The sequence below is a fragment of the Talpa occidentalis genome, unplaced genomic scaffold (assembly GCF_014898055.3).
Source record: "Talpa occidentalis isolate TD23 unplaced genomic scaffold, MPIMG_talOcc4v2.1 talOcc4.14, whole genome shotgun sequence".
Classification (NCBI taxonomy): Eukaryota; Metazoa; Chordata; class Mammalia; order Eulipotyphla; family Talpidae; genus Talpa; species Talpa occidentalis.
The window spans coordinates 36,685,602-36,712,614 of record NW_023601433.1 but is presented as its reverse complement, the minus strand read 5'-3'; the positions used below and the strand labels follow the sequence as shown (position 1 = coordinate 36,712,614).

The 27,013-nt window shown below is 34.2% G+C and overlaps 1 protein-coding gene across 4 annotated transcripts in view; it reads left to right on the top strand.

Annotated features, from left to right (window-relative positions):
• The window catches only part of ADSS2 (adenylosuccinate synthase 2), a 75,428-nt gene that overhangs the window by 12,405 nt on the left and 36,010 nt on the right, over nt 1–27,013 (top strand). For all 4 annotated transcript variants that reach the window (XR_008551765.1, XR_008551766.1, XR_008551767.1 and 1 more), the window contains exons 2-10: nt 166–268; nt 1,149–1,217; nt 3,373–3,423; nt 19,140–19,206; nt 19,461–19,568; nt 20,540–20,621; nt 22,499–22,625; nt 24,068–24,222; nt 26,307–26,431. Coding sequence is in view for 1 of the 4 variants with exons in the window: in XM_037510307.1 (XP_037366204.1) it covers nt 166–268; nt 1,149–1,217; nt 3,373–3,423; nt 19,140–19,206; nt 19,461–19,568; nt 20,540–20,621; nt 22,499–22,625; nt 24,068–24,222; nt 26,307–26,431 (887 nt within the window). In the remaining 3 variants the exon portion in view is untranslated. The remainder of the gene's footprint in view (nt 1–165; nt 269–1,148; nt 1,218–3,372; nt 3,424–19,139; nt 19,207–19,460; nt 19,569–20,539; nt 20,622–22,498; nt 22,626–24,067; nt 24,223–26,306; nt 26,432–27,013) is intronic.

Here is a 27,013-nt window from a genome sequence, read left to right as displayed (position 1 = left end):
GAGCCAAGCTATTATAAAGCTGACAGAATAGGTGTCAATGGCAAATACTTGAGTTTCCATAATTTATATTGACATTTTAGCAGGAAATCATTAGTTAACTTTAAAAGGAGATATTGCTTATCAAATTTATTGTCAGATTTAATTTTCCCCTATCTTATTTTTCAGGGAGGAAATAATGCTGGCCATACAGTTGTTGTAGATTCTGTAGAATATGATTTTCATCTTTTACCCAGTGGAATAATTAATCCAAATGTTACTGCATTCATTGGTAAGTATAACTGAGATTGTAGTAAACATCTTAAATAACTGGACTGCTTGGTGATTCCCCCTCCCCCAATTGATGGTAATGTTTATTTTTTATTACCTAAATTGATTTCATCTCTCACTATTGAAATGATCGTATTTTATTTCTTATTAATTTTGACCTTGAGACCTTCTGTAATATACCTAATTTTGGTTTTGTACAAATCTTTTAGATGTTTAGCAGTAATACTTTTTGGAATAATTACTGTACATATATGTGTTACTGTTAATCTGAATTCTATATAGTATTAGATCATCAGATCAAGTTTCCAAATACTGTGACATGCGGGAAGAAATACAAGACACCTATGTTTAATGGATTGATTCTGAAGCCTTGTATGATGCAGTCTGATCGTTTCTATTCTATTTTTTTATTCTTAATGTGCTGATCACGACCCACTAAACTGATTTTTTGACCACTAATAGGTTGTGATAATCCCATCCAAAAGACAGTCTAGAGTCTCCTGTGACATGGTCAACTTACCTAAAATTACATAGCTTTTTTTTTTTTTTTTTAAATAACACTTGGTTTTAAAGAAATTTCAAACTGTGAGTTTAATTTTGTGTATCATATTATATTACATTAACTTATGTTATATTAATTGATATTATACTGTATTACATATTTCTGTTATACTTCTGTTTAACTTGGGGTCATTTCTATGGTAGTTTCCTGATAAATCAAAAAGCCCTATAAATCAAAACCACTACTATTATAGATAAAGTTATTTTAGATGTCTATATTTAATATCATTTGTATGATATTTAAGGTATATATATATAAAGTTGATATATATATAAAGATATATATATATATAAAGTTGAAATTATTTGTTTTCTTATAGGAAATGGTGTGGTAATTCATTTACCTGGATTGTTTGAGGAAGCAGACAAAAATGTTCAAAAGGGAAAAGGTATGAGTATGCTTTGGCTGGCAGCCACTTTTTTGGTGTGTGTGAAGTTTTATTGGGTTTTCACACTAATCAGACTTCACATTTTTATCTTATACTTTAATATCACAAGTTATTATAGAGCAAATTTTTAATTTTTTTCACTATAATCAGTATTGTAGACAGAAGACAAAATAAGAAGGTCATTGTATAAATGACCCATTTTGCAGATTCATCATCTGCAAATTTTACCTTTAAGGTAGCTATCAAATAGAATAGATCATATTTTATTTGTTTGTTATACCCATACTACAAATATTTTTAAATTTAATTTTTTTATTGCGGTAACTGGTTTACAACACTGTGTGATTTGGATTCATACCTCTTAGTTCTTTAAACGCTCAATTCTACTACATTGTTAAAGTTTATTGTTCAGGTTTAAAGGTAGCATATATCCTTTGGTATTTCGACTAAGTCTGACTTCAAAGAAATCCTCTCTTGCTAACATCTCTGTTACCTATGTGTTATGTCTGCTTTTTACAATGGTCAACTTGAAATTCTCATTTTGATCTCCACTCTCCTTCATTGAACCCTTTAATTATTTTTTTCTGTTCTGTTTTCCTTATCTAGCCCAGCTGAGTCCACTTTACTGAGTTTCTTCCTACTGTTATTTTTATAATAGTCTCTAAAGTAACTTTAGAATACATATTTACAAGTCAAAAACAGCTAATGGGGGAGGCTTAATATATCATTTTAACTTTTAGCAGACTACTGAGATTGACCTTTTTTTTAAATCTATAAGGAATAATTTTTAAACCATATCATTTATCAAAATTAGCAACTAATTTTTAATATCAAAAGATTAGTTTTGAAATATTGGCGCTTGGTGGCTTATCCTTAGAATGCATTTAACCTATGAAGGTCCTGTCTTTAAAGATAAATATTTGGGGGCCTCCCTGGTGGTGCAGTGGTTGAGCACTGGGTTGCGAAGCTGCCCGCAGCTTCTATAGTGCTGGTTCGATCCCCGGCTCCTGGGCAAGGGTCCCACATGGTGCGCAGACCTCTCCTGCTGCCCGCTGCTCCCCTCAGCAGTGTACTTCGTCAGTCTGCCTGTTCTGTTCTCCGCTCTGGCTCTGGTGAATTCTCTCACCCTCCCGCACTTCTAACTATACCCAGTGCTTATATAAATAAATAAATAAATCTTAAAAAAAAGAAAAAGACAATGATAAAAAAATAGATAAATATTTGGATTCATTTATTTAGTCATTCAACAATCACTTGTGAACATTTATTGATGCCAGGTCGTATGCTAAGAAAAATGACTGCTTTCAGGGCACTCACAGTCCAATGGAGAGAAATACATATATGTATGTATCATGCTACAATTCAGTGTTATAAGTGCAGTAATTGACCGCATTTTGGAGGAATTAGCAAGAACATTTTATGATTTTGTTTAATCATACTTTAAAAAATTATTTTGGGAAAGGGCGCTATTCCTAGAAATAAGTTTCTTTTCTCAGAATTTTTCTGCACTACACCTAACTTTCCCTCTCCCCAAAAGAAATGATATTTTCCTATTTCATTTGCATTTTGGATCCCTAGAAGTATTTTATGTGGATATGGCTGGCTATTAGAGTTTTTAAGAGCAAAACAATTAGAAAGATAGAAATTATGAGTGAGTTTGTATATATAATGAATATAGGTTAGAAAATCATTGTTAAACATGTTTCTTTTTTTTTCTTAAGGTTTCTTTTCTTTTCTTTTTTTTTTTTTAAGATTTATTTATTTATATAAGCACTGGGTACAGTCAGAAGCGTGGGAGGGTAAGAGAATTCACCAGAGCCAGAGCGGGGAACAGAACAGGCAGACTGATGAAATACAGTGCTGAAGGGAGCAGCGGGGAAGACAGGAGAGGTCTGCGCGCCATGTGGGACCCTTGTCTGCGGCCAGGGATAGATCGAACCGGCACTGCAAAGGCTGCGGGCAGCTTCGCAGCCCAGCGTTCAACGGCTGCACCACTGGGGAGGCCCAAACATGTTTCTTATATAGAAAAAAAGAAGCAAAAGTGATTGCTTCAGTAAAAACATTTAAATTCACCATATTTTTCAGGAAATTTATGTTAAAACTTAGTAGACAAAATGTTCAATTAAATGTATCTTTCGCCATTCTTTTCCTCTAGGTCTAGAAGGCTGGGAAAAAAGGCTTATCATATCTGACAGAGCGCATATTGGTAAGGGGAACATAATACATTTATTTAGACCTTTTTTTCACTTGAAATTTATCACATGACTGTACTTAGTAACCAGTTTTGTCTTTTAATTTTAGTGAAAACTGAATAGACTAGACTGTAATAATTGTGTTTAAATACATGAAATCCTACCCATTTTTTTTCTCTTTTAAGGGCCATGCCAATTTATATCTAAAGAATTAACTAAACAGTTGAATACTATAAACAGTATTTCATGAGACTTCTCTAGTTCTATTGAAAAATAAGGTATATCAAAATACAAATTGCTTTTATTTGCATATACTAATACTCACGTAAAAGTACGCTTACCATCTAGCAAAGCTTTAGTGTCTCTTTGTGCCTCAAATGGAAAATATTAAATTGCTTCCTAAAAGTTTCAAACTTAATCCAGACTAGACTTCTCGTTAGCTACAGCAAACTAGATACTAAAATTCAACCACCATCAATAAATGTGAGGTTTATTTCCCTGTTACTACCCTATCTCTGAAAAGATAGAATTGTTTAATTAGTAGTGAGATGGTTAAAAGAGACAATAACCAGGAAATGGAAAGAATTATAAATCATTTAAGAAATTTCTATCATTGTGTTTAAATGTATTTGTTTCTGGAGGCAGGTGTTCTATTTTTAGCATTGACCTCCATTTCAAAGGCAGTCTAAAACAAAGTTGTTGTAGTATTTTATTAGCCAAGTAGTGGTGCCTCCAAGTAACACAGACTTGAATCTTTTCATAATCTTAGTAATCCAATAAAATAATTTTTTTGAAGTAAACTGCACTATATTGACACAGTTTTTATGTGCCCTACCCCTTTCTCATTACTTTTTTGCTTCATGGGCTTCTTAATATATGGTCTGAAAATTTTTTTTGTTATCACTGCAGAGCTTACACAAATTCACGTATCCTTTATGTTGTCTGTGAGTGGACTGGTTATCGTTGCTCTCAAGGATACTGTCAAGACTTTGACAGTAGTTAAGGTGATCAGATAAAACACGTGGAATACTTTTCTATTTTTCATAAAACAGAGTAGTAGCCTTCTGAGCCATTTGTTTCACCTGATTAAGTTTAAATTATTTAAGAATATTAATTATCAGGAATATTTGTATTTAAACTGAACATTTTCTTTGAAGAGTTCATAGTTTTTGTCTGTTTTAGCAGTCCCAAATAATAATGTATAATTTGGTTAAAGAAAACAGGTATTTTTTTTGCTTTTCTGGAAAAGGAGGCTAAAAATTGGTCATTTTGTTGCCCATTTTAACCTGATTTTTAAAAAATCATACTCTCATCTTTTCACTTGATACAATTAAAATGTTTTTTTAGTTCTTAGCTTATTTTAGCACTTAAAACTTCTGTATATCATCATTGTAGTGCTATAATATAGAAAGCAATATACTGACACTTTCCCAAGTGTGTAATGAAAAATATATTTCTGTGTAGCACCTTTGTAATATTTTTATCTATTTGCTCTCAGTAATCACTAACCTTGCACATACATTATTCTGTTTCTTGTGAGTCATTTTTAACATCTTTTCTTTTCATGGTTTTTATGTATAGCCTTTGGCATTCATTAACTCATTCTTGTAGATAAAGGTAGGCACCTGCTTAGATGAGAAAAGCACTACTTCAGAACTTCCTAATGATCTCTTTGTCATCTGCTGTGTGGAATTCAGTATCTTAATCTGAGTGCCAAAGTTTAGGATTGTGAAATAGCACAATTTGTAGTGTGTGCCCTTATAACTTTAAAGTAGATATTTCCTCAGTTACCATTTTTCCTTGTCCATAAATTAATGTCCTTAGTGGACAATATTTCTGGTAGAGGAAGACTGAGCCCAGAGAGGCTAGATAGCTCAGATATAAGCTTAGATATTAGTAGTTAGATAAATAATAATTTATGTATGCTTTAAAATGTAAGTTACTAAAAAGTTTATAAGAAATGTATTTTTGTTGTTGCAAATTTGTAGTGCTTTCAATTTTTTTGTTTAATTTGGGGTTACATTTTCCGTCTTCATGTGTGCACACGTTCTACATTCTCTCCACCAAACCACTCGTCCTTCTGCTCCACCAAACCACTGTCCCCTCCTTCTGCTCTCCTGTTCCCTCTGGTAGCCATTGTACTCTTCCACGAAGGTCAAGATTATTCCCACTGTATTTTGCTTGTGTTTTTTGTTATTTATATTCCACAGATTAGTGAAGCCTTGGCTTTTACTTTTTGGCTTAATTTACTAAAATTCACCTTTAGGACCATCCATTTTGTACCAAATGCCACTATTACATCTTTTTTCCCACAGCCTTGTAATATATATGACACAATTTCTTTATTCGTTCGTTTGTTGAAGGGTACTTAGCTTGGATCCATGACGTGACCATTGTGGACAGTGCTGCTGTCTACACTGGCACAGATAAATCTTTTTGTACATGTACTATTTGGATAGATACATAATAGCGGTATTGTCCAGTCATATGAAATTTCAATTTTTATTTCTTAAGAAATCTCCATACTTTTTCCACAAGGGTTGCACCAACTTGTATACCTACCAACAGTGGATGGGAGTTCCTTTTTCAACACAACCTTGTCAGCATTTGTGGATTCCATTCTTTTTGATATGGGCCATTCTCACAGGGGTGAGGTGGTTTCTCAGTTGATTTTGATTTGCACTTATCTTATAATAAGTGAAATTAAAACAGTTTCTCATATGTCTGTAGACTGAATGTCTTCTTTAAAAAGGTGTATTTAGGTCCTTTGCCCATTTTTTGACTGTATTGGGTTTTTTGTTTTTTGGGTTTTTTTTTTTGGTTGGATTATGTAAGAACTTTGTAAATTTTGGTGGTTAGCCACTTTTTAGTTGTGTGATGTGCAAGTATTTTTTCACATTCTGTAGTTTTCCTTTTTGTTTTGTAACAGTTTCTTTTGAGATAACAAAAGCTTTTTAGTTTTGATGTAGTCTAACTTCTTTGTTTTTCTTTCCCTTGCTGTTGAGATTATTAATTTCCTAAATATATCTTTGTGGTAGACATCCTATAGTGTGTCCCTTATACTTTCTTTCAGTTACCTTATGGTTTTGATTCCTATATTCATATCTTTTTTTTTTTTTTTTTTTTTTTTTTTTTGATAGAGGCATGCTTTATTTATTTGTTTGCTGGTTTGCTTGTTTGTTTTGTTTATACATGCACTGGGTACAGTCAGAAGCGCGGGAGGGTGAGAGAATTCACCAGAGCCAGAGCGGGGAGCAGAGCAGACAGAAGGACCGAAGTACACTGCTGAGGGGAGCAGCGGGCGGCAGGAGAGGTCTGCGCGCCATGTGGGACCCTCCTCCAGTGGCCGGGGAGCAGCCGGGGATCGAACCGGCGCCGCAGAGGCCGCAGGCAGCTTCGCAACCCAGCGCTCAACCGCTGCGCCACCGGGGAGGCCCTATATTCATATCTTTAATTCATTTTGAATTAAATTTTATGTATTAAGTTTTAAGTATGGATCTTTTTCCTTTTTTTTTTTTTCTCAATGGCTCTCCATGTTTCCCAACACCATTTACTGAAGAGGCTATCTTTTGTCCATTGTATGGCCTACTTCCTTGGTCAAAGATTTACTGTCCAGGTTTATTTGGGTTTCTCTCTGTGCTTTCTTTTGTATTCCATTGGTCTGAGTTTCTATTTCAGTAACATAGTTTTGATTACTGTTACTGTGTATTTTAGTTTGAAGTAAGGAAGTGTGATACATCTGTTTTTCTTTTTTAGTCTCAGGATTGCATTGAGGGCCTTTTGTAGTTCCATATAAATTTTATAATGTTCTATTTCCTTGAAAACATGTCGTTGAGAATTTGATAGGTATTATATTGAATCTGTAAATTGCTTTAGGTACTATGGCTATTTTAATCATAATTTTTCCAGTCCATGTGAATGTGATATCTTTCCATTTCTTTGTGTCTTTTATTTCCTTTGACAATTTTATAATTTTCAACATATAGGTCGTTCATTTCCTTTGTTAAGTTTATCTTAGGTATTTCACTCTCTTTGGTAGGGTTATATTCCTTTTTTTCCCTTTCTTTTGATTTATTGTTTGCATATAGAAAAGCAGCTGATTTTTGTATATTGATTTTATATCCTGTCGCATTGCTGTATTCATTTATTATTTCTATTAGTTTTTTTGGTAGAGTTTTTTTCTCTAAGTTTAGCGTGTCATCTATGAATAATGACAGTTTCACTTCTTTTCCAATTTGGATTCATTTTATGTCTTTCTCTTATCTAACTGCTTTGACTAGGACTTCCAGCACTATGTTGAACAATAGAGGTGATAGTGGAAAACCTTGTCTGGTTCCTGATTTTAGTGGGAATGCTTTCAGCTTTTCACCATTGAGTATGATACTGGCTGTGGGTTTGTCATCTTTGGCTTTTAAAAAATGTTTAAGCAGGTTCCATTTATTCCCATTTTTTTGGAGGGTTTTTGTCATAAATGGATGTTGAATATTGTCGGACCCTTTCCTAGTATATAATGAGATGATTGTGTGGTTTTTAAACTTTCATTTTGTTGATCTGGTAAATGACATTGATTTATTTGTTTATGTTGAACTAGCCTTGCATTTCTGGGATGAAGCCTACTTGATCATGGTGGAGGATTCTCTTGATATGTTGCTGTATTTGGTTTGCTATGATTTTGTTGAGGATTTTTGCATCTGTGTTCATCAGAAGTAATTGATCTATAATTTTCTTTTTTTGTACTGTCCTTTGGATCAGGGTAATTTTGGTCTCAGAATGTATTGGGAGTTTTCCTCCCTCTTTGATTTTTTTGGAGAGTTTAAGTAGGATAACTGTCTTCAGGTAGCCTTCAACTATCTTTGAAGGTTTGGTAGAATTGACTGGAAAAGCCATCGGCCATAAGCTTTTGTTCTAAGGGAGATTTTTTTATTACTCTTTGAATGTTAGCACTTGTGATTGGACTGTTTAAGCTGTCCATTTCATCTTGATTTAATCTTGGGAGGTTGTATGAGTCTAAAAATCTGTCCATTTCTTCTAGGTTGTCCAGTTTGCAAAGAGATTGTGTCATGGGATGTTATGATTTGATTTATTTTGCAGCATTTGTTGTAATTTTGCCTCTTTCATTCCTGATTCTATTAATTTGGGTTTTTCCTCCTCTTCATATGTCTAACTAAGGGCTTGTCAATTTTGTTTATTTTTTCAAAGAACCGAGTCATAGTTTTACTGATTGTTGGGACTGTTTTTGTTTCCTATTTGATTTATTTCTATTTCTGTTCAGATTTCATCCTTCCACTATTGTTTGGATGCTTTTGTTCTTTTTCTAGTTCCTTCAGCTGCAGAGTTAGAGTCTTAATTTGAGATTTTTCTTTTTTTTTTTTAAATGAAGGTCTATATTGCTATGAGCTTCCCATGAAGTACTCCTTTTAGAGTGTCCCTTAGGGTCTGGTAGCCTGTCTCTCCATTCTCATATTGATCTTTGATTTTTTTCTTTGACCCAGCAATTGTTCAGAAGCGTTTTATTTAGTCTCTTCATGTTTTGGTTTTTTTTCAGCATTCTTATTGTGGTTAATTTTAGCTTTTTAGCATTGTGATCTGTAAAGATGCTTGATATAAAATTTCTGTTTTCATACATTTTCTGAGACATGTTTTATGTCCTAGTATAGGATCTATTCTTGAGAATGTTCCATATGCACTTGTAAAGAAAGTACTCATTTCTTTTGGAATGGAAAGCTCTATAAATGTCTAATAAATCCATCTGTTCTAACAATTTAAGGCCTTTATTACTTTGTTAATTTTCTATCTGGATGATCTGTCCCTTCTGTTAGTGGTGTGTTGAGGTCTCCAATAGTGCCTGTAGTTTTGTCAATATGTTGTATTTGGTATTTATGTAACTAGGTGCTCCTGTATTAGGTGCGTAAATATTAATAACATTTTTATCTTCTTGGTGGATTGTTGCCTAGATCATTACATCATTTTCAATTTTGTCGTTGATCATCTATTTTAGTTGAAAGTCTAGTTTATTTTATAGGAGAATAGCAGTTCCTCCTTTACTTTGAATTATTAGCATGTATGACTTTGCACCAACTTTGTATTTTTAGTTAGTTTTTGTCTCCAGTAAGTCAAGTATCGATGACTGAAATTTTTCACCCACATTATTAGTCTATGTTTTTTAATTGGTAAATTTGACCATTCACATTTAGGGTGATTATTGATACAAACTGTTTATCATCTGTCATTTTGTTTTTGATAGTTTTTATTTTTCTGTTTTTTCTTTTTTTTTTTTTTCTTTCCATTTGTTTCTCTCTGCTCTTTCTGGGTGGCTTTCCTTAGTATTTTATGAATTTCTGTTTCCTTGTCTAGATTTTTGGCTAGTGGTTACCTTGGTGGTTTTACTTGAATTCCTGTTTAAGTCCCTCATGAGCTGGTGTCTGCTCTCCAACATTTAATTTTACTGGTTCCATCCATATCTTCCTCCCCCTTAGTGTTTAGTTGTTGATTCATAAATTCTTACTCATGCTTATAGTTCTGTATCCCTATTGCCATTTTGCTCAGAATTTGTGTTTCATTTTTCTTTTCTTGTAGAAGAACTCCCGTTAGCATTTCTTGAAGATAAAAACTTCATTGGCTTCTGTTTGTCTAGGAAAATCTTTATTTCACCTTCATACTTGAATGGTAACTTTGCAGATAGATTATTCTTGGCAGGCAGTTCATGTCTTTTAAAATTGTGAAGGGCCTCCCTGGTGGCACAGCGGTTGAGCCCTGGATTGTGAAGCTGCCTGCAGCCTCTGCAGCGCTGGTTCGATCCCCGGCTGCTCCCCGGCCACTGGAGGAGGGTCCCAAATGGCGCGCAGACCTCTCCTGCCACCCGCTGCTCCCCTCAGCAGTGTACTTCGGTCCTTCTGCCTGCTCTGCTACCCGCTCTGGCTCTGGTGAATTCTCTCACCCTCCCGCGCTTCTGACTGTACCCAGTGCTTGTATAAATAAATCTTTAAAAATAAATAAATAAATAAAAATAAATAAAATTGTGAACACTCCCTTCTTGCTTCTTGATTCTTTTTCTAATGGGTGATCTGTTCATTTTAGTCTTCTACTTTTGAAATTGTTTTGCCAGTTTAATTCTATTTAAAGCACTTTCTAAATTTGTCTGCATTTCATTCAGAGTCTCTGTGATTTTTCTTTTTAATATATTCAGTCTCTTTGGTGAAGAACTCTCTTTGTTCCTGGATCTCCTTTCTAAGATCTTGCACCTACTTCCTTTGACTGATGACTGTTCAGTAGCTCATTTGGCATTTTTAATATTGTTGTTTTTAGAAGACTTTGTTTGATAAGTCCTTTACTTCTATATCCTTTATATTTGTTCCAGGACTTCTGTTCTTCCCATTTTGCTTTTCCTTCTATTGTTCATATGTTCCTTGTTTCCTTAGGCTTGTGTGTTGCCTTACTTGGGTGGGGAAAGGGGACTTGGCAGCATTTGGGATTAAGTTTTGTTTGTTTCTCTTCTTAGTTTACCTTTGCGTGAGGTGAGGGCAAGGGGGAAGATTGGGATTTTAATACTTTATCTCAGTCTGAGGAGTGAAGTTGGTCATCTCTTTCTCCTCTTCTTTCCACACAGTATGTTTTATTCCGTTCTCGGGTTGTTTTGCCTTCTCACCCCAACTCGCTGCCAGTCCTTGAGTTGCCCAGTAGAGTAACTAGTTGTGGACCACCAGACTCATACTCCCCAACTAAGCTGTGATTGGCTGGAGGCAGTGCTTCTCCACACTGTGACAGCAGCCTGTCAATGACTGTCACTGCCCTGCCCCCACTTCTGCCTCTTCTTCGGTTTTGCAGTATTTGAGCGCCATTTGTTTACTTCCTGAGATATTCATGGATTATATTATCCAAGTCCTTGTCTCTGCTTTTGGGCTTTTTTTGGAGTCTGACCAGGCTTAGCCTAGTGTTTCTTTGATCTTTTCTGGGAGCAGGGTGGGGAGGGATCTTTGGGTACGCCTGCTAGCTGCAGAGATCTACATCCACGGAACTTTCACTGTCCCAGGTCATGTCAGCATAGTTCTTCCAGAGAATTTCAAAATGCTCTGGTTTCCCCTACCATGGTTTGGGCAGTTAGCCCCCAGCCTATTGTGCTGGCCGGGATAATTACTGTCACAGTCATGCTCTCCTTTGCTTCCTCCTGGTTCTCTCCCTAAGTGACCACCAACCTGTGGGAAGGTCCTGGGACTGTAGATGGGAAGGAGTCTCTGGATATTCCTATTTGCAGATATTTGTGTGTTTGTGTGTGTGTGTATAGTTTTTAGAGAAAAGGGTGATCCCTACCTCTGTATTCTACCATGTTATGTATGGGTAATGGTAGAGACCAAGAGATATATTTTTAATACAATAAATTCTATAATGGTGAAAAGGACTAGTGCTGTGAAACAGTCAAATAATTGGAAAATTGTTGAGTCATTGCTGTGAAACCACTTCAGAATTTCTGCTTCAGGATCTCCCTTGCCATGGTGTACTGGAAGGATAGTTCTGGAAGCTACATTGTAATATTGGCATTAGAACCCTCATTTCAGAGTAAGTACAGGATGTAGAACAGTAGGCACATAAATACTTAAAAATATTAATTTATATCTTTCCAAGGATTCTAAACATTTCTCATGAAATCATAAGATTACATTAGCATCAAATGTGGTAGGTGATACAGAGTATAATATAATAGAATTATAGGCTTTAGAATTTAAAGGGTGTGGATCTAATGTTGATAACTCCAGCAGATTATTTCTCTTCCAGGTATTAGTTTCCCTATGGTAAAATAGGGATCTACATCATGCAAGGTTTTGTTCTGAGGAAGAAAATTACACATTTCATTCATATATATACACAACATCTATCTCATATACCCTCCATCACTTGTACTATTTTCCTGAGGGGTGTTGCTCTGTAGGGTTCTTTAATTTTAGTGCCTTATTCTTATAAGTATATCTAGGAGCATATTTGATCTTTAATGCTGATAGAATCTCAGTGTCTTTAGTTATGAATTTCATTTCTTTAGCAGATGCAGAGATATTCAGGTATTCTATTTCTTGTGTCAGTTTTGATAATTTATATGTATTTTATTTTTCACTAATACTAGGAAACTTTAATATCCCACTTACAATAATGGACAGATCAAAAGTCAAAGAACATATGAACAATAGCCTTATTTGAGTAACTAAACCAAATAGGTCTATTAGACATCTACAGAACACCTCACCCAAGAAAGGCTACTTAAACATGTTTTTCCAAGTACACATAGAACATTTTCTTTTTTCTTTATTTTTTAATCTTTTAAATTTTTTTTTTATTTTATACATTTTTTTTACATCATTTTTCATTTTTGTACAATGTAAGTATTTTCATTTTGGTTATAGTCCCCATACAATTACCTTCCCCCTGGTTTTGATCCTATTCCACTCTCTGCCCTGCCCGCCCCCCCAGTGTATCTCTGGTTTATAGTTGCTTGTTGATTTTGATTTTTACTTTATTAGAATTAGGTTTTTTCCTGGTCCCTTATTTAGGTTTTCTAAATTTCTGCTATGAGTGAGACCATCGGTGTTTTTCTTTTTTTTCTCTGGCTTATTTCGCTGAGCATGATCCCTTCTAGCTCCATCCATGTTGCTGCAAATTGCATGAGTTTATCATTTTTGATTGCTGAGTAATAGTCCATTGTGTGTATGTACCACAAAGAAAGTTTGTTCATTAAATGGTGCTGGGCAAACTGGGTTGCTACATGCAAAAGAATGAAACTTGACTACTACCTCACACCGTGCACAAAAACCAACTCAATATGGATTAAAGAACTAGACAAGAGGCCTGAAACCATAAAATATATAGAAGGAAATATAGGTGAAACACTATGTGACATACACTTCAGTAACATCTTTAAAGACACATCACCCAAAGCAGTGATAGTGAAGGCAAAGATAAACAGCTGGGACTGCATCAAATTAAAGAGCTTCTGTACAGCAAAAGAAAATGTAACCAAAACAAAGACACCCCACCGATTGGGAGAAAATTTTTGCACACAACTCTAATGATAAAGGACTGATCACAAAAATCTGCAAAGATCTAATGAGACTCAACAAAAACAAAGTAAATAATTCAGTCAAAATATGGGCAGAACTAAAAAGAAACTTCTCCAAAGAAAATGTAAATGGCCAACAGGCATATGAAAAAATGCTCAACATCACTTGTAATCAGGGAAATGCAAATCAAAACTACCATGAGATACCATCTCACACCAGTGAGAATGGCACATATTAAAAAAACTAGCAACAACATATGTTGGCGAGGATGTGAAGAAAAAGGAACTCTCCTGCACTGTTGGTTGGAGTGCAAACTGGTCCAACCACTATGGAAAGCTGTGTGGAGATTCCTCAACCTGCTAAAGATGGAACTTCCATATGATCCAGCTATTCCACTCCTAAGTATTTACCCAAAGGACACAGAATCATTAATTCCAAAGGGCACCTGCACCCCTATGTTTATAGCAGCACTATTTACAATAGCTAACCTATGGAAACAACCCAAATGCCCAAAAATAGATGACTGGATCAAGAAGATAATTTATATGTATTTTTTTCTTTTGATGATTTTTATTTATTTATTTTTTGATTTTTTTTTTATTTTAGCATTTATCATTTTTTAAATTTTTAATTTTTTTTTTAAGATTTTTTTTTTTTAAGATTGATTTATTTATTTATGCAAGCACTGGGTACAATTAGAAGCTCAGGAGGGTGAGAGAATCCACCAGAGCCAGAGCAGGCAACAGAACAGGCAGACTGATGAAATACACTGCTGAGGCGAGCAGCGGGTGCGGCAGGAGAGGTCTGCGAGCCAAGTGGGACCCTCGCCCAGTGACCAGGGATCAAACCGGCGCTGCAGAGGCTGCGGGCAGCTTCGCAGCCCAGCGCTCAACTGCTGCGCCACCGGGGAGGCCCTACATTTTTAATTTATATTTTTTAAAAGATGTATTCATTTCATTCAACTTGCCAAATTAATTGCATGTAACATTTTTAATAAAATTGTATGTTATCCTTTCAATTTCTGTAGAGTTCATTCTTTATTCCATTCCTGGTATTAGTAATTTGTATTTCTTCTTCTGTTTAGAGCTTTATCCATTTGGGGGGGGGGTTGTTTTATGAATATGCATTTGGTTTTGTTGATTTTTCTATTTGTTTTACATTTCATGGGTATCAACTCTTTTTTATTCCAGTCTTTCTACTTTCTTTGGGTTTAATTCACACTCTTTTCCTACTCTTTTTTGAAACTCATTAGATCATTGACTTTAGACCTTTCCTTTTTCAAATAAGCATTTAAGCTATACTTAAATGCTAACAGTACTTTAGCTGCATTTCACAAAATGCTGATTTGTATATGCATTTCCATTCAATTGAAAATACTTTGCAATTTTTTGTGATTTCTATTTGACCCTTAAGTTATTGAGAAATACGATGTTTATTTATCCAAATATTGGAAGATTTTCTGATTTCTTGCTCTCTTTCTGTTTTTTGTTTTTTGGGTTTTTTTTTGGTGGACAGAGAATATACTCTGTGATCTCAGTCTTTTTAAATTTAGTGAGAATTGTTTATGGTCTAGTATATGGTATTTTGGGTTAATGTTTTACATGCACTTACACATATGTTCTGTTCTTTATGAGCTGAGTGTTTTTCAGTGTCAATTCATTCAAATTGTATGATAGTGTTGATCAGGTCATATATATCCTACCTGTTTTTTGTTTCTTTGCTCTCTGTAATACTGGAAAAGAGGAAATGTTAAAACCTCCAACAACAATTATAGATTTGCCTACTTTTCTTTTAAACTCTTGTCAGTTTTACTTTGTGTGCTTTGATGCTTTGTTAGATCCATATTTTTTTAAATTATGTTTTGATCAATTAGCATTCATTATTATGAAATGTCCTCTTTACCTGTGTAAATGTTTCTTATTTTGATATTAATACTATCTTAAGAAAACTCTAGTATCTTTTTCCATCTGTTGATAATCTTTACCCGATCTTTAGCTTTATGGCTCATTTTTTATAAACAAAATATAGTTGGACCTTGATTTTTACTCATAGTGATAATAACCCTTATTGGTTTTAGACCATTTAATCTTAGTGTAGTTACATATCAGAATGGTTGAATTTATAGCTGCTTTGTTTTCTATTCCATCTGTTTTTTTTTTCTTTTCTTTTTGCCTTTTTTAAAGATTTAATATTTTAAGTGTAATCTCCTCTATTAACTTGTTATACCTTTTATTTTATGGATTTTGTAAGTGCTATTGGATTTATAATATGCAATTTTAACTTAAGATTACACTTAACTACTTTCCTCATAAAAAATATATTCATTTCCCTTGTCTAGTCCTCTGTGTTGTTTTTGTCATACATTTCACTTCTTTATTCTTATAAACTCTACATTGTAAATATTTTGCTTTAAACGGTCAATTTTCTTTTAAATACATTTAAAATTTGAAATTTAAAAATGAGTAAGTTGTTGGCTGATTTACATTTAGCATGCTTAAGCATGCAACAAAATATATTATCATTATATCCCTGTCCCATTGAATATAATAACAAAATTTGTGACATAAAAGATCTTGTTGGGTCTTTCCCTTAACATTGAAATCGAGATTTGCTAGAATGTCCATCCTTTGATTTGACAACTACCTGTTGTTCAATCACCTATGCCAGGTGTGGTGCAGGGTACCGAGGGTTCAGGAATAGAAAATATGAAATTCCTTCAGTGGAATTTATAATACAGTAGGGAAAAATGATAATAAAAAGATACGTATAATAAATATACTTTGGGATGTAGTGGTAATTTCTGAGGAGAAAAAGAGAAAGGAACCAAGTACTGTAAGGCAGTTTGGAAGGGGTTTTGACTGAGGAGCTATCATTTTAAATCAAGTGAAGGGGGAGATTTCACTGCAGAGACAACATTTGAGTAAAAACCTAAATATAGAGATGCAAGATGAGTAAGTTCTGGATTTGCTATGAAACATAGAAGCTATGGGTAAATATATTGTCTTGAACACTTAAAATAAATCTGTTAAGGGCATCAATCTCATGTTACGTTACCACATAACCCAAAAAGAGACTTTTCACAATAAACAAGCAAACAAACAAAATTTGCAGAAGTATGAGAAAGCAAGCAAAATGGACAGCACATGTGTTGAAAGTCATTCTGAATACATAAATACATTATAACATTGGTGGTGTTAATAAAAACTATAATAGTGAAAATAAGTAACATTGTATTAATAAAACATAACAACCAAAGGTACAAAGTTATCTTTAATGTAAAAAATGAGACCAATATTCAGTGGTGGGATTTTTTTTTTTTTTTTTTTTTTTTAATGCCTAGATCTTAGGAAATAGAAGATACTCAAAGCAACTTCAGGTAATGACTTATTTCAAAACCAGTAATAGTGAGGATATTTAAGGCTCCAAACCACAGTTTTATGAAAATAATTACTCAGATTACACTAACCACTTCCTGGGGCCTATCATTAGCTCTATTGACAAGGTACTAAATTTCTGAAAAATATTTATCACTTGCTTTCCATCATCCTTTCATTTGTGTTTTGCCAATATTTTTTGTAACATTTTTGTACATAGTAGGCAAAATGAATATTGAAATGCAAGTGCTTTTTTATTCAGAAGAAATGATCTATGCTAAGATCTCGATCTTGTCAAAACTGATTTGCAAATGCTGAGTTATTGAAATAGCTATTAAAAACTAATCTTGTTCTTTAAGAGGTGTATAAGAAAGGGTATTGGCTGGGCAACAAAAGAGGAACATAATAAACAAATCCTTATAACATGTCAGAGCTATTTATTGATCAGGGATTAGAATCTATGTGTTAGAAATATATAAATCTTTTAAAGTATAAAATGATACAACAAAGTACACAAAAGTCTACATTAATAAGCCAGTGTGGTTTAAAGATATTATTTCTACCTAGTTCTTTGTCACTGCAACAAGTAGTATTTACAGAATAATTTTAAATCATTTGATTAAAAATTTAGCATCTCTAATGTAGTTGACGAGGGTAAGAAATGTCAAAACTCTTAGTAGACAACTAAGGAAACCTGTTGATGATATAAAACTGTAGTTACTGACTTTCCAAACAGAGTAGATAGAGGACTGCTTTGACATTTTTGTAGTGTCTCAAAAGGGGAGATTTAGGAGAATATTTAGAAGACGTAGGGAATAGAGTTAGAGGGTGGTTTCAGGTTAGTTAGGTATCCTCAAATTTTTCTAGCTTCACCATCTATAATTTCAGTATTAACCCAATCCTTCTAAATAGTTCTTTTACAGATGCCACCACTAGTTCCAAGAACCTTATCAGTCAATCTGTTTAACATTAACATTTTTCAACTTATTTGGAAACAATGGGGAAAAGAACTTATGGTTAAATATACTAATATGATTAGATTGTATACTTTAAATGGACTAATTTTATGGTATATAAATTATATTCCCAGAAAACTGTTGAAGAACAAAGGAAAAACCCAACCCGTGATTAAAAGTTCAGAGATCAAAATTTTAATCCTGCCTTTTCCATAAACTATTCAATCAGTAAATATTTGAGAACTTACAATAGGCACAGGAAATCAACTAGTAAGCCAAGTTGACCTGATCTCAATACATAATAAAGTATTGATAGGAGAGAGGAGGAAAGAATGCGTACAAGTGTGCAAACAGGTATAAAGGGAGACATATCAAGATAGGAAAAGATAATACCTGTAGCCATGGGCTTAAAAGAATGCCATGTAACCTGAGGGCAAATGGGGTGAAAGGGCAGCCTATATAAGGAGGCCATGTAGGCAAGAGTTTTATCTTTTTTTGAGTGATAGAAAGTTCCACTGAGTTTTAAGGGCAAGGGAGTGGTGACATAAGTGTGTCTTAGAAAAATTACATTGAATGCATTTAAAAACAGGAAATAAGGGCCTCCCCGGTGGCGCAGGGGTTGAGCGCTGGGTTGCGAAGCTGCCCGCAGCCTCTGCGACGCCGGTTCGATCCCCGGCTGCTCCCCGGCTGCTCCCCGGCCACCGGAGGAGGGTCCCACACGGTGCGCAGACCTCTCCTGCCGCCCACTGCTCCCCTCAGCAGTGTACTTCGGTCCTTCTGCCTGCTCTGCTCCCCGCTCTGGCTCTGGTGAATTCTCTCACCCTCCCGCACTTCTGACTGTCCAGTGCTTGTATAAATAAATAAAATAAAATAAAAATAAATCTTTAAAAATAAAATAAAATAAAAACAGGAAATAAGAGGTGTCTACGAGGAAAAGAGCAACTCATTAGGAGGCTATGGTTTGGGTGACAATAATGGAAGTTTGGAAGTAGTGATAAAGAAGAAGATGTCAAAATGATTCCTACACTTCTGGAATCCAGAACTTGAGGAAAAAAATATCTTAGTTAAACTGACTTGGTTGTCAGGTAGGGTATTCCAAAACTACCTCCATCGACTCACTTTTAAAATAGTATATTTAATAAATAGCGAAAGACCAGAAATATTTTCATATTAGTATAATAGCATTGTAAACTCCCATCATTGTCACTTAAAATGTATCCATTTAATATATCAATGATAGTAGGTTGACATGATTCATAACTTCAGTAACTTAAATGCAATATGTTTTATTGTATTATCTTTATTTCGACAACACCTGTGATTTCGTTTTATCTCCCCCCCCCCCCGCCCCCCACAGTATTTGATTTTCATCAAGCAGCTGATGGCATCCAGGAGCAACAGAGACAAGAACAAGCAGGAAAAAAGTATGATATGTGTGTGTGTTTGCAGTTGAAGCATATGCAGACCCTTATAATTTAAGGGTCAAAAGACTAAGAAAAATAAATATTAGAATATTCTGTTTAGATTTCAGAGAAAAATCAATAGATTGGGTTGTGAAAATAAACTCATAGGAAATAGCATAAACAGAAAATGATCATATTAACTTAATGCTCTTTGATCTGACCATAAGAATTGTATTTTTTTGTCTAACTCAAAACTTGTTCTTGTTTATTTTAAGTTTGGGTACCACAAAAAAGGGCATTGGCCCAGTTTATTCTTCTAAAGCTGCTCGAAGTGGACTCCGGATGTGTGATCTTGTGTCTGATTTTGATGGCTTCTCTGAGAGGTAACTAATTTGTGTTTCAAAATGAAAATAGTGAATGAATTTTTAAAACTCAGAATGCAAATTGGTGAAGTTGGTATTCTAGTTGAATTGCAATGGTTGGCATTTTGTTTTTTGTTTTTTTTTATATTAATGTTCTTTTTATCACGTTCTAGTTGATACTTGGTTTCAGATTAATTTAATGAAAAATAACATAATAGTACCTTAAGAATACAAAGCCAAAATTATATTTAAGGAACAGAGTTTGGCATGGTTTGCTGAGAAACAGTGTGTTTCCAGGGTAATGTGGCAGTAGTTTGGAGTCACCACATCCTAAAACCTTGAACCTTAGATTATTAGGCCCAGAGACTCCATTATGTTTTCCCACCTAGAAATAATTAGCCTCTTGGGTACTGGTAAACAATTTTATACCTAGCTCACCTTAAATGATAGATACGCCACATTGACTCTGTAGCAGAATCTTCAATACCAATAAAAAGTTGTTTGGTGATTCATTAATGGAGTTGGTTAATTCAGTAACAGGTAGCATGAAAAGTATTACAGGCTGCATCCATTTTCTCTCAGCAGTTAATCTACTGTAATGGCAAGGAACCACCATTGAAATTATTGGGCATAAATTGTTAATGTCTTCTTCTGTCTATTTAAAAGCATCGTGTAGACTGTCCCCTTTTGTTTTCCACTAAATGTAATACAATTAATTCAGATGTAAGTCTTATGGCTACAGATTTCAGCTGTTTCCTTACCCCGTATCACCTTAATTATATTGTTGATATCTCTAAACTTGAATAAAAATATTTTCAGTATATCATTTATTTATGGCTGATATCCTACAGTAGATTTTATTCCTCAGAATATAATTTCAGTTTGGAGATTAATTTGTTATTAGAACAACTTATCTAGAAAACCATTTGAATTGTGTGATATTAGAATATTCTTAAACAGATCTAATGTCTTCATTTATCTGTGTTTCTCAGGTTCAAAGTTCTGGCTAATCAGTATAAATCAATATACCCCACTTTGGAAATAGACATTGAAGGTGAATTACAAAAACTCAAGGTAGGATCTCAGGTGGATTGTTTGTCCTTTTTAAGTCTAAAAGCCTAGTGGACTAAAGGTACAAGGTATATTGGAGTTCATTCAGATCAAGTAACTTTAACAAATTATTTAGTGGAGAGCAGGAGTAAAGCACCTAAAGAAAAAGTTAGATAAGTAGAGACCAGAATATATGTCTTATGTTGGTCTTATGGACAATGATAGGGAGTTTAGTTTGTATCCTGGAGATAATGAAAAGCTATTGAATAATTCTGAGGAGAAAAAAAGACTAGATTGCATTATATAAAAATCACTCAATGAGGAAGATAGCTTAACAATGGGGTGAGTGAGGAATGATGACTTTTAAAGTTCACCAGCCCATTTAGGAATGATACTTCATAGGATCACTCTCTTTAGCTCTGTACTCTTGAGAGACAAGGTAATTCACCAAATTTAGGCCCACAGTTGGCAACTATTCGGTGTCTGTGTTAGTCAGCAGTGAAGTGTCTGATTTTCTCCAGCCTCCCATTCCTCCACAGTCTTTCACACTGCTTCTTACATATCTGATTATTACTGCAACAGAGTATGAACATCAAGTCCATGTCTGAATAGGAATTTTCCACCTTTTTATGCCATTTAAGAAGGGCTGCACATCTTAGGTCTATCCATTCACTAAATTCCTAAACAAAATGCCAAGGAACATTCCAAATGGATTTCAGTATATTGATTGTTGCTTAGAATAAATTTTCTTTTAATTTTTGCCATTTTCTTTTCATTCTTTCATGCAACAAATATTTTCAATTATTGCTAGCAACTTGGAAATATTTATGTGTTAAAGTTGTGTGCATGGCTTTTAAGTTCTAGTTTATGAATGTTACTCGTAAATGTAAAATAGATGAATATAATAAACACAGCTGGGTAAGAAGGTTCTTAATAGGTAATACATGTTAAACCAGATGTTTAAGGATAAGGGACATGATGAAAGAGTATTGTCATTTTATTGATTTTTTAAAAAAAGGCTAAAACAGGAGTAAGTGCAAGATTGGAGACTAGACCAAGGAAGGACCATATTTTCATCAATGTGTATAACATTCTCAAGTATGTTCATGAATAAATCTCAGAATTCCCATACTATTGCAGCTAAGTATTTATATATAGTTGAAACTAGAGGGTTTTTTTGCAGTGATATGATAGGCATGGGGAAGCTCTTATTTATATATATTACATTTTAAATTGAATTCTAAAAGTATCTAGTGGTATTAAAACTTGAAATATGTTTTGAGAAAGTTGTAATGCACATATTAAAAATAGTATTTGATATTATCTAATTGTAATACTTCTGAGATATTTTACTATAGTAGAATACAATAGCAAAAGGATATTAATAAAATTATTGAATAATTTATTATGCTTTCTTGACAATGTAATTTGTGGGCTGAGCACATTTTGAGAGTGACCCTGATGCAAGTTGGTAGAGAAAATTCCCTTTTTTTTTTTTTTAAGATTTTAAAATTCATTTTTGCATAGAAGAACTGGGGTGTAGGCCAGAGGTGGAAGGTGGGTGAGAGGAGTCACCATAGACAGATTCGGGAGCAGAACAGTCAGATGTACTGAAATACACTTCTAAGGAAAATAGCAGATGAAACAGGTGCTGGGGAGCACCATGTGGGTCAACTCCCCAGCCAGGGATTGAACTCAGGCTGGGGATCGAACGCAGGCCATGGTGGTGGGCCGTCAAGGTGGTAGCACTGAGACTTAACCCCTCCAGGGAGTCCCACCAATCACTTTCTACATTGCATTTGTCACTTCTCATTGTCATAAAGCAGGTAATTTTTACTCATACTGGTTATATTGTAAATTTATTAGTATGCATTGAAATTGGGTTTTGCCTTTGTATATAGGGTTACATGGAAAGGATAAAACCAATGGTGAAAGATGGAGTTTATTTCCTATATGAAGCCCTACATGGACCACCAAAGAAAATCTTGGTAGAAGGTGCAAATGCAGCACTACTAGATATTGATTTTGGTAAGTGAAATATGACTTAGGAGCTTCACTGAACCCTAAGGTACTTAAGATATAAATAATTAATATTAGCATTAAGGGTTTTAAAACAAAGCTTTTATATTGTAGAGAATACAATACATGTGTTAAGTTGTATAGTTTGTTAGAAAAATGAAATCACTATTTGAATTCAATGGCTTTGGTATTCTATAAATTATGATTTTCATTATTTGACTCAGGGTTCAATTCTTGATCTCATTTCCTTGGAATTATAAGATGATTAGATGAATCCTATGGAAGGACCTTTTTTCTTTAAATTCAGCTATTTTTTATAATATCAAAAGATTTTATATGCATGTAATATATGCATAATCTATGGTCCGTAGAAGTCTGTTTAACTCCTGGACATGAGATTCTGGATGTATTTAGAGCATTCCCTCCTTTTTCCAAAAGTTAAAGCTTAACATCTTCACACAGCTGTTGGATTAGTTTGTTGAACTTTCCATCTAAACATGAAATAAAGAGAAACAACATAGTGTAAACATGAAAAGAAAGCAGGTTGGTTAATTAGCATAGTAGTTAAATATGAAGAGGAGTTCTGGGGGACAGATATACCACTTAATTTTCTCTTTCGTTTCTGGGATTATTCCCATAATAGAGGTCAAAAGGTAAGAAAATGTTACAGGTTGCTGCTGTACTTTAAATATTCACATCAAAGGAGTATAATGAATTTGTTTTAAACTAAGGGAAGATTATTAAAATATATAGATTACAAAGCTACATAGTAGACTAATACTAAGGTTTTGGCATTAATTATTTAGCAATCTGTTAGGTTAGTACCTGCCATACCGAACTGAGTTGGTAAACTCTGCGAGCACTTGAGAAACTGCAGTATAAGCAAGTTCTGCAGTTATAGCTTTAACCACCTGTTAATATCTGATTGTAGACAAAAGAATCAAGAATAAAACATTTTGAGACTCTGAGAGGTGGTTATGGTTATGTTCAAATTCTGTTCAAATCTGTCCAACACCTAGAATATATTTTGAGCAGAATTTTTTTTTTTTTTTTTTAAAGATTTATTTATTTATTTATTTATACAAGCACTGGATACATTCAGAAGCGCGGGAGGGTGAGAGAATTCACCAGAGGCAGAGCGGGGAACAGAACAGGCAGACCGACAAAACACACTGCTGAGGGGAGCAGTGGGTGAGACAGGAGAGGTCGGCGCGCCATGTGGGACCCTTGCCGGTGGCCGGGGATCGAACCAGCGCTGCAGAGGCTGCGGGCAACTTCACAGCCCAGTGCTCAACCGTGGCGCCATCAGGGGAGGCCCCTGAGCAGAATTTTTATAGTAATTCTGTTTTATTTTACTTTTAAATAAAGTAGTTATTTTCCGTCCTGTTTTAATTCTATTTTTAAATAATGTATGACTATTTGTATATTTTTATGTTTGTTTCTGTCTTTAGGAACATATCCTTTTGTAACCTCCTCAAACTGTACTGTTGGAGGTGTTTGCACTGGACTGGGTATGCCTCCTCAAAATGTTGGAGAAGTATATGGAGTTGTGAAAGCTTATACGACGAGAGTTGGTATTGGTGCCTTTCCTACAGAGCAGGATAATGTAAGCCTATTCCCTAGTAAATTAATTCAAAAAGTTTTAAAATCAATATTTATCCTTTATTTCCTTAACAAATACTTGGCTTCTGTGCTTTTATTAATTTGCAAGACATATCAAGCAATATATCTTTTTAAATGTACACACACCTTTATTGTTAGTTGCAGCACTTTGTGATCTAAACTCACCAATTAAAAGACACTGAGTGGCCAGTTAGGTCAGAAACCAAAACTCCACTTTATTTTATCTTCAGGAGACTCATCTGGGGTCCAAAAATAAACATAGGCTGAAAGTTAAAGGTTAAAATACATCCTACACTAAAAAAGCACACTAAAAAAGGCAGGGATGGCTATACTTATATCAGATAAAATAGACTTCCAGCTAAGACATTTAGCAAGAGAAGGGATGGATATTACATAATGATTAAGCACGCAAAACACAACTCATGAATATGTAAGCACCAAAAGAAGTAGTATCAAAATAATAAAAACAACTATTATAACCCTAAAAACAGACAAAGATAGCAGCACAATAGCAGTAGTAGACTCCAACACTGCATTTAAATCAATGGATAGACCAACCAGACAGGAAATCAGCAAGGCAACAAGAGTTATGAGCCCTAAACAGACATTTATAGGGAACTCCACCTCCCAAAAGCTACGTATAAATTCTTCACAAATACACATGTACAAAGGAACCTTCTCAAGGATAGACCATATATATACTGGGTCAGCAAGTCGAGTGGCTAAATTCAGGAAGATTGAAATCATGAAATACTGGGTTTTGTTTTTTTCATGTTAAAAGGGCAGGTTTATGAGAAAAGTAAGAAGGGGGAAAAGACAATTGCATAGACAGGTGAGCAGAGAGCTGTTGCTGCTTTTGAAGGGGAAAGTTTTATTAAAAGAAATGTCTGCATAGACATAGGCAGAGAGTCCTCAGACAAGAACTGCTACAGAAAATATCTGCTACAGGAAATCAACCACAAAAGAGGTCGGAAAACCTCAAATACGTAGAGACTAAACAACATGTAGTGTAGTGAATATTGGGTTAATAGGATATCGAAGGAGAAATTTTAAAATAGCCGATACTGACAAAAATAAAGACATGAGCTACTAAAACCCTTGAGGCCAGCAAAAGCAATACTAAGAAGAAAGTTAATAGCAATATGGGTCTGTCTGCATCAAGATACAGGAGAGACCTCTAATAAATAAACTTACATCTTAAGTAACTAGAAAAAGAACAAAAGTAAACAAATAAGTGGCAGTAGAAGGAAAGAAAGAGCAGAAATAAATGATATCGAAATCAAAAAGGTGGGTTCAAAAGATCTATGAAACCAAAAACTGATTCTTTGAGAAGATAAATAAAATAGACAAACCTTTTGTTAGGTTCATTAAGAAAGATAGAAGACTAATAAGTAGAACCAGAAATGACAAGTTACAACAGATGTTAGAGAAAACAGATTTTCTGTATGTAGTATCATATCTCCAAATAATCTTAGTTTAATTTCTTTTCCAAGCTCTATCGCTATTGTTTGTTGTTATCTAATTGCTGTCATTAAAATTTCTAATACTGAATTAAACAGATGAGGGCATCTTTGTCTTGTTACTGATTATTAAAAGGAAAGCTTTCAGATTTTCACCACTAAGTATTGACTGTAGGTTTGTGATATATGGACTTTATTATATTGATGTAGGTTTTCAGTTCCCATTAAGAGTTTTTATTATAAATGGGTGCTTATCTTGTCTATTTTAATACTAACAATTTTGATATATCAAATTAACAACTTTATGTTTAACATACAGTATTTAGGTTTGTTTAGTATATTAATCTAAATTTACAAAGTCATCTATATAATAAAGAAATAATGACTTTTAAAAACATGGTAAAAAATGAAAGCAAGAATGTATCTATTCCAAATGATATGCCTCTCTCACATAAAATCCTTCATCTCTAAGGAAGTCTTTCATCAACACTGAAAGATGTTGATCTCAAAGAGGTTTTGACTTATAATATGGACTTAAATATCATTCCACTAGATTTATAGCATTAGTATTCTTTCTAGTCATGGAATTTTATTTTCTGTACTCTAGGAAATTGGAGAATTGTTACAAACAAGAGGTGGAGAGTTTGGTGTAACTACTGGAAGGAAAAGGAGGTGTGGCTGGCTCGATCTTGTTTTGCTCAAATACGCTCATATGATTAATGGATTTACTGCGTGAGTATACCGCAGAACATTTCAAGACATATTGGGACATTTCATGACCACATTGATTTCATGCAAATCAGTTTTGAGGTAGTATTTATGATGGAAAAATTTCACTGTTTAGACTCCAAGTTGGAATCGTAATTCAAAGTATAAGTGGAGCTAAGGAGAAAAATACACAAGAGACGTGTCCCAGTTTATCTTCCTAGACATCCGACATAGGGAGAAAAAAATTGTAATATTCTTACAGGTACAGGCATATAAGTATACAGGGAAGTAAGGTAGATAGAGAGAAAAAGAATAAGCATGAGTGTATATACAGAGGGAAATCAATGCAACAGTGGTTCAGTGCCTGGGTTTGATGTCTGACTTCTGTGTTCAAATCTCAGATATCATGCATCATTCTGTGTGACTTCAGGAAGTTGACTTTTTTGTGACTGTTTTCATCATCTTTAAAACTTAGATAATGTTACTTTCTACTTCAAAGGGGGTGTTTTGAAAATTAGGTGAGAAATGTAGTAAGAGCATATAGTATAATGCCTGGTTCACTGAAAATGATCAGTAAAAGTTAATTGCTACTAATACATATACGTC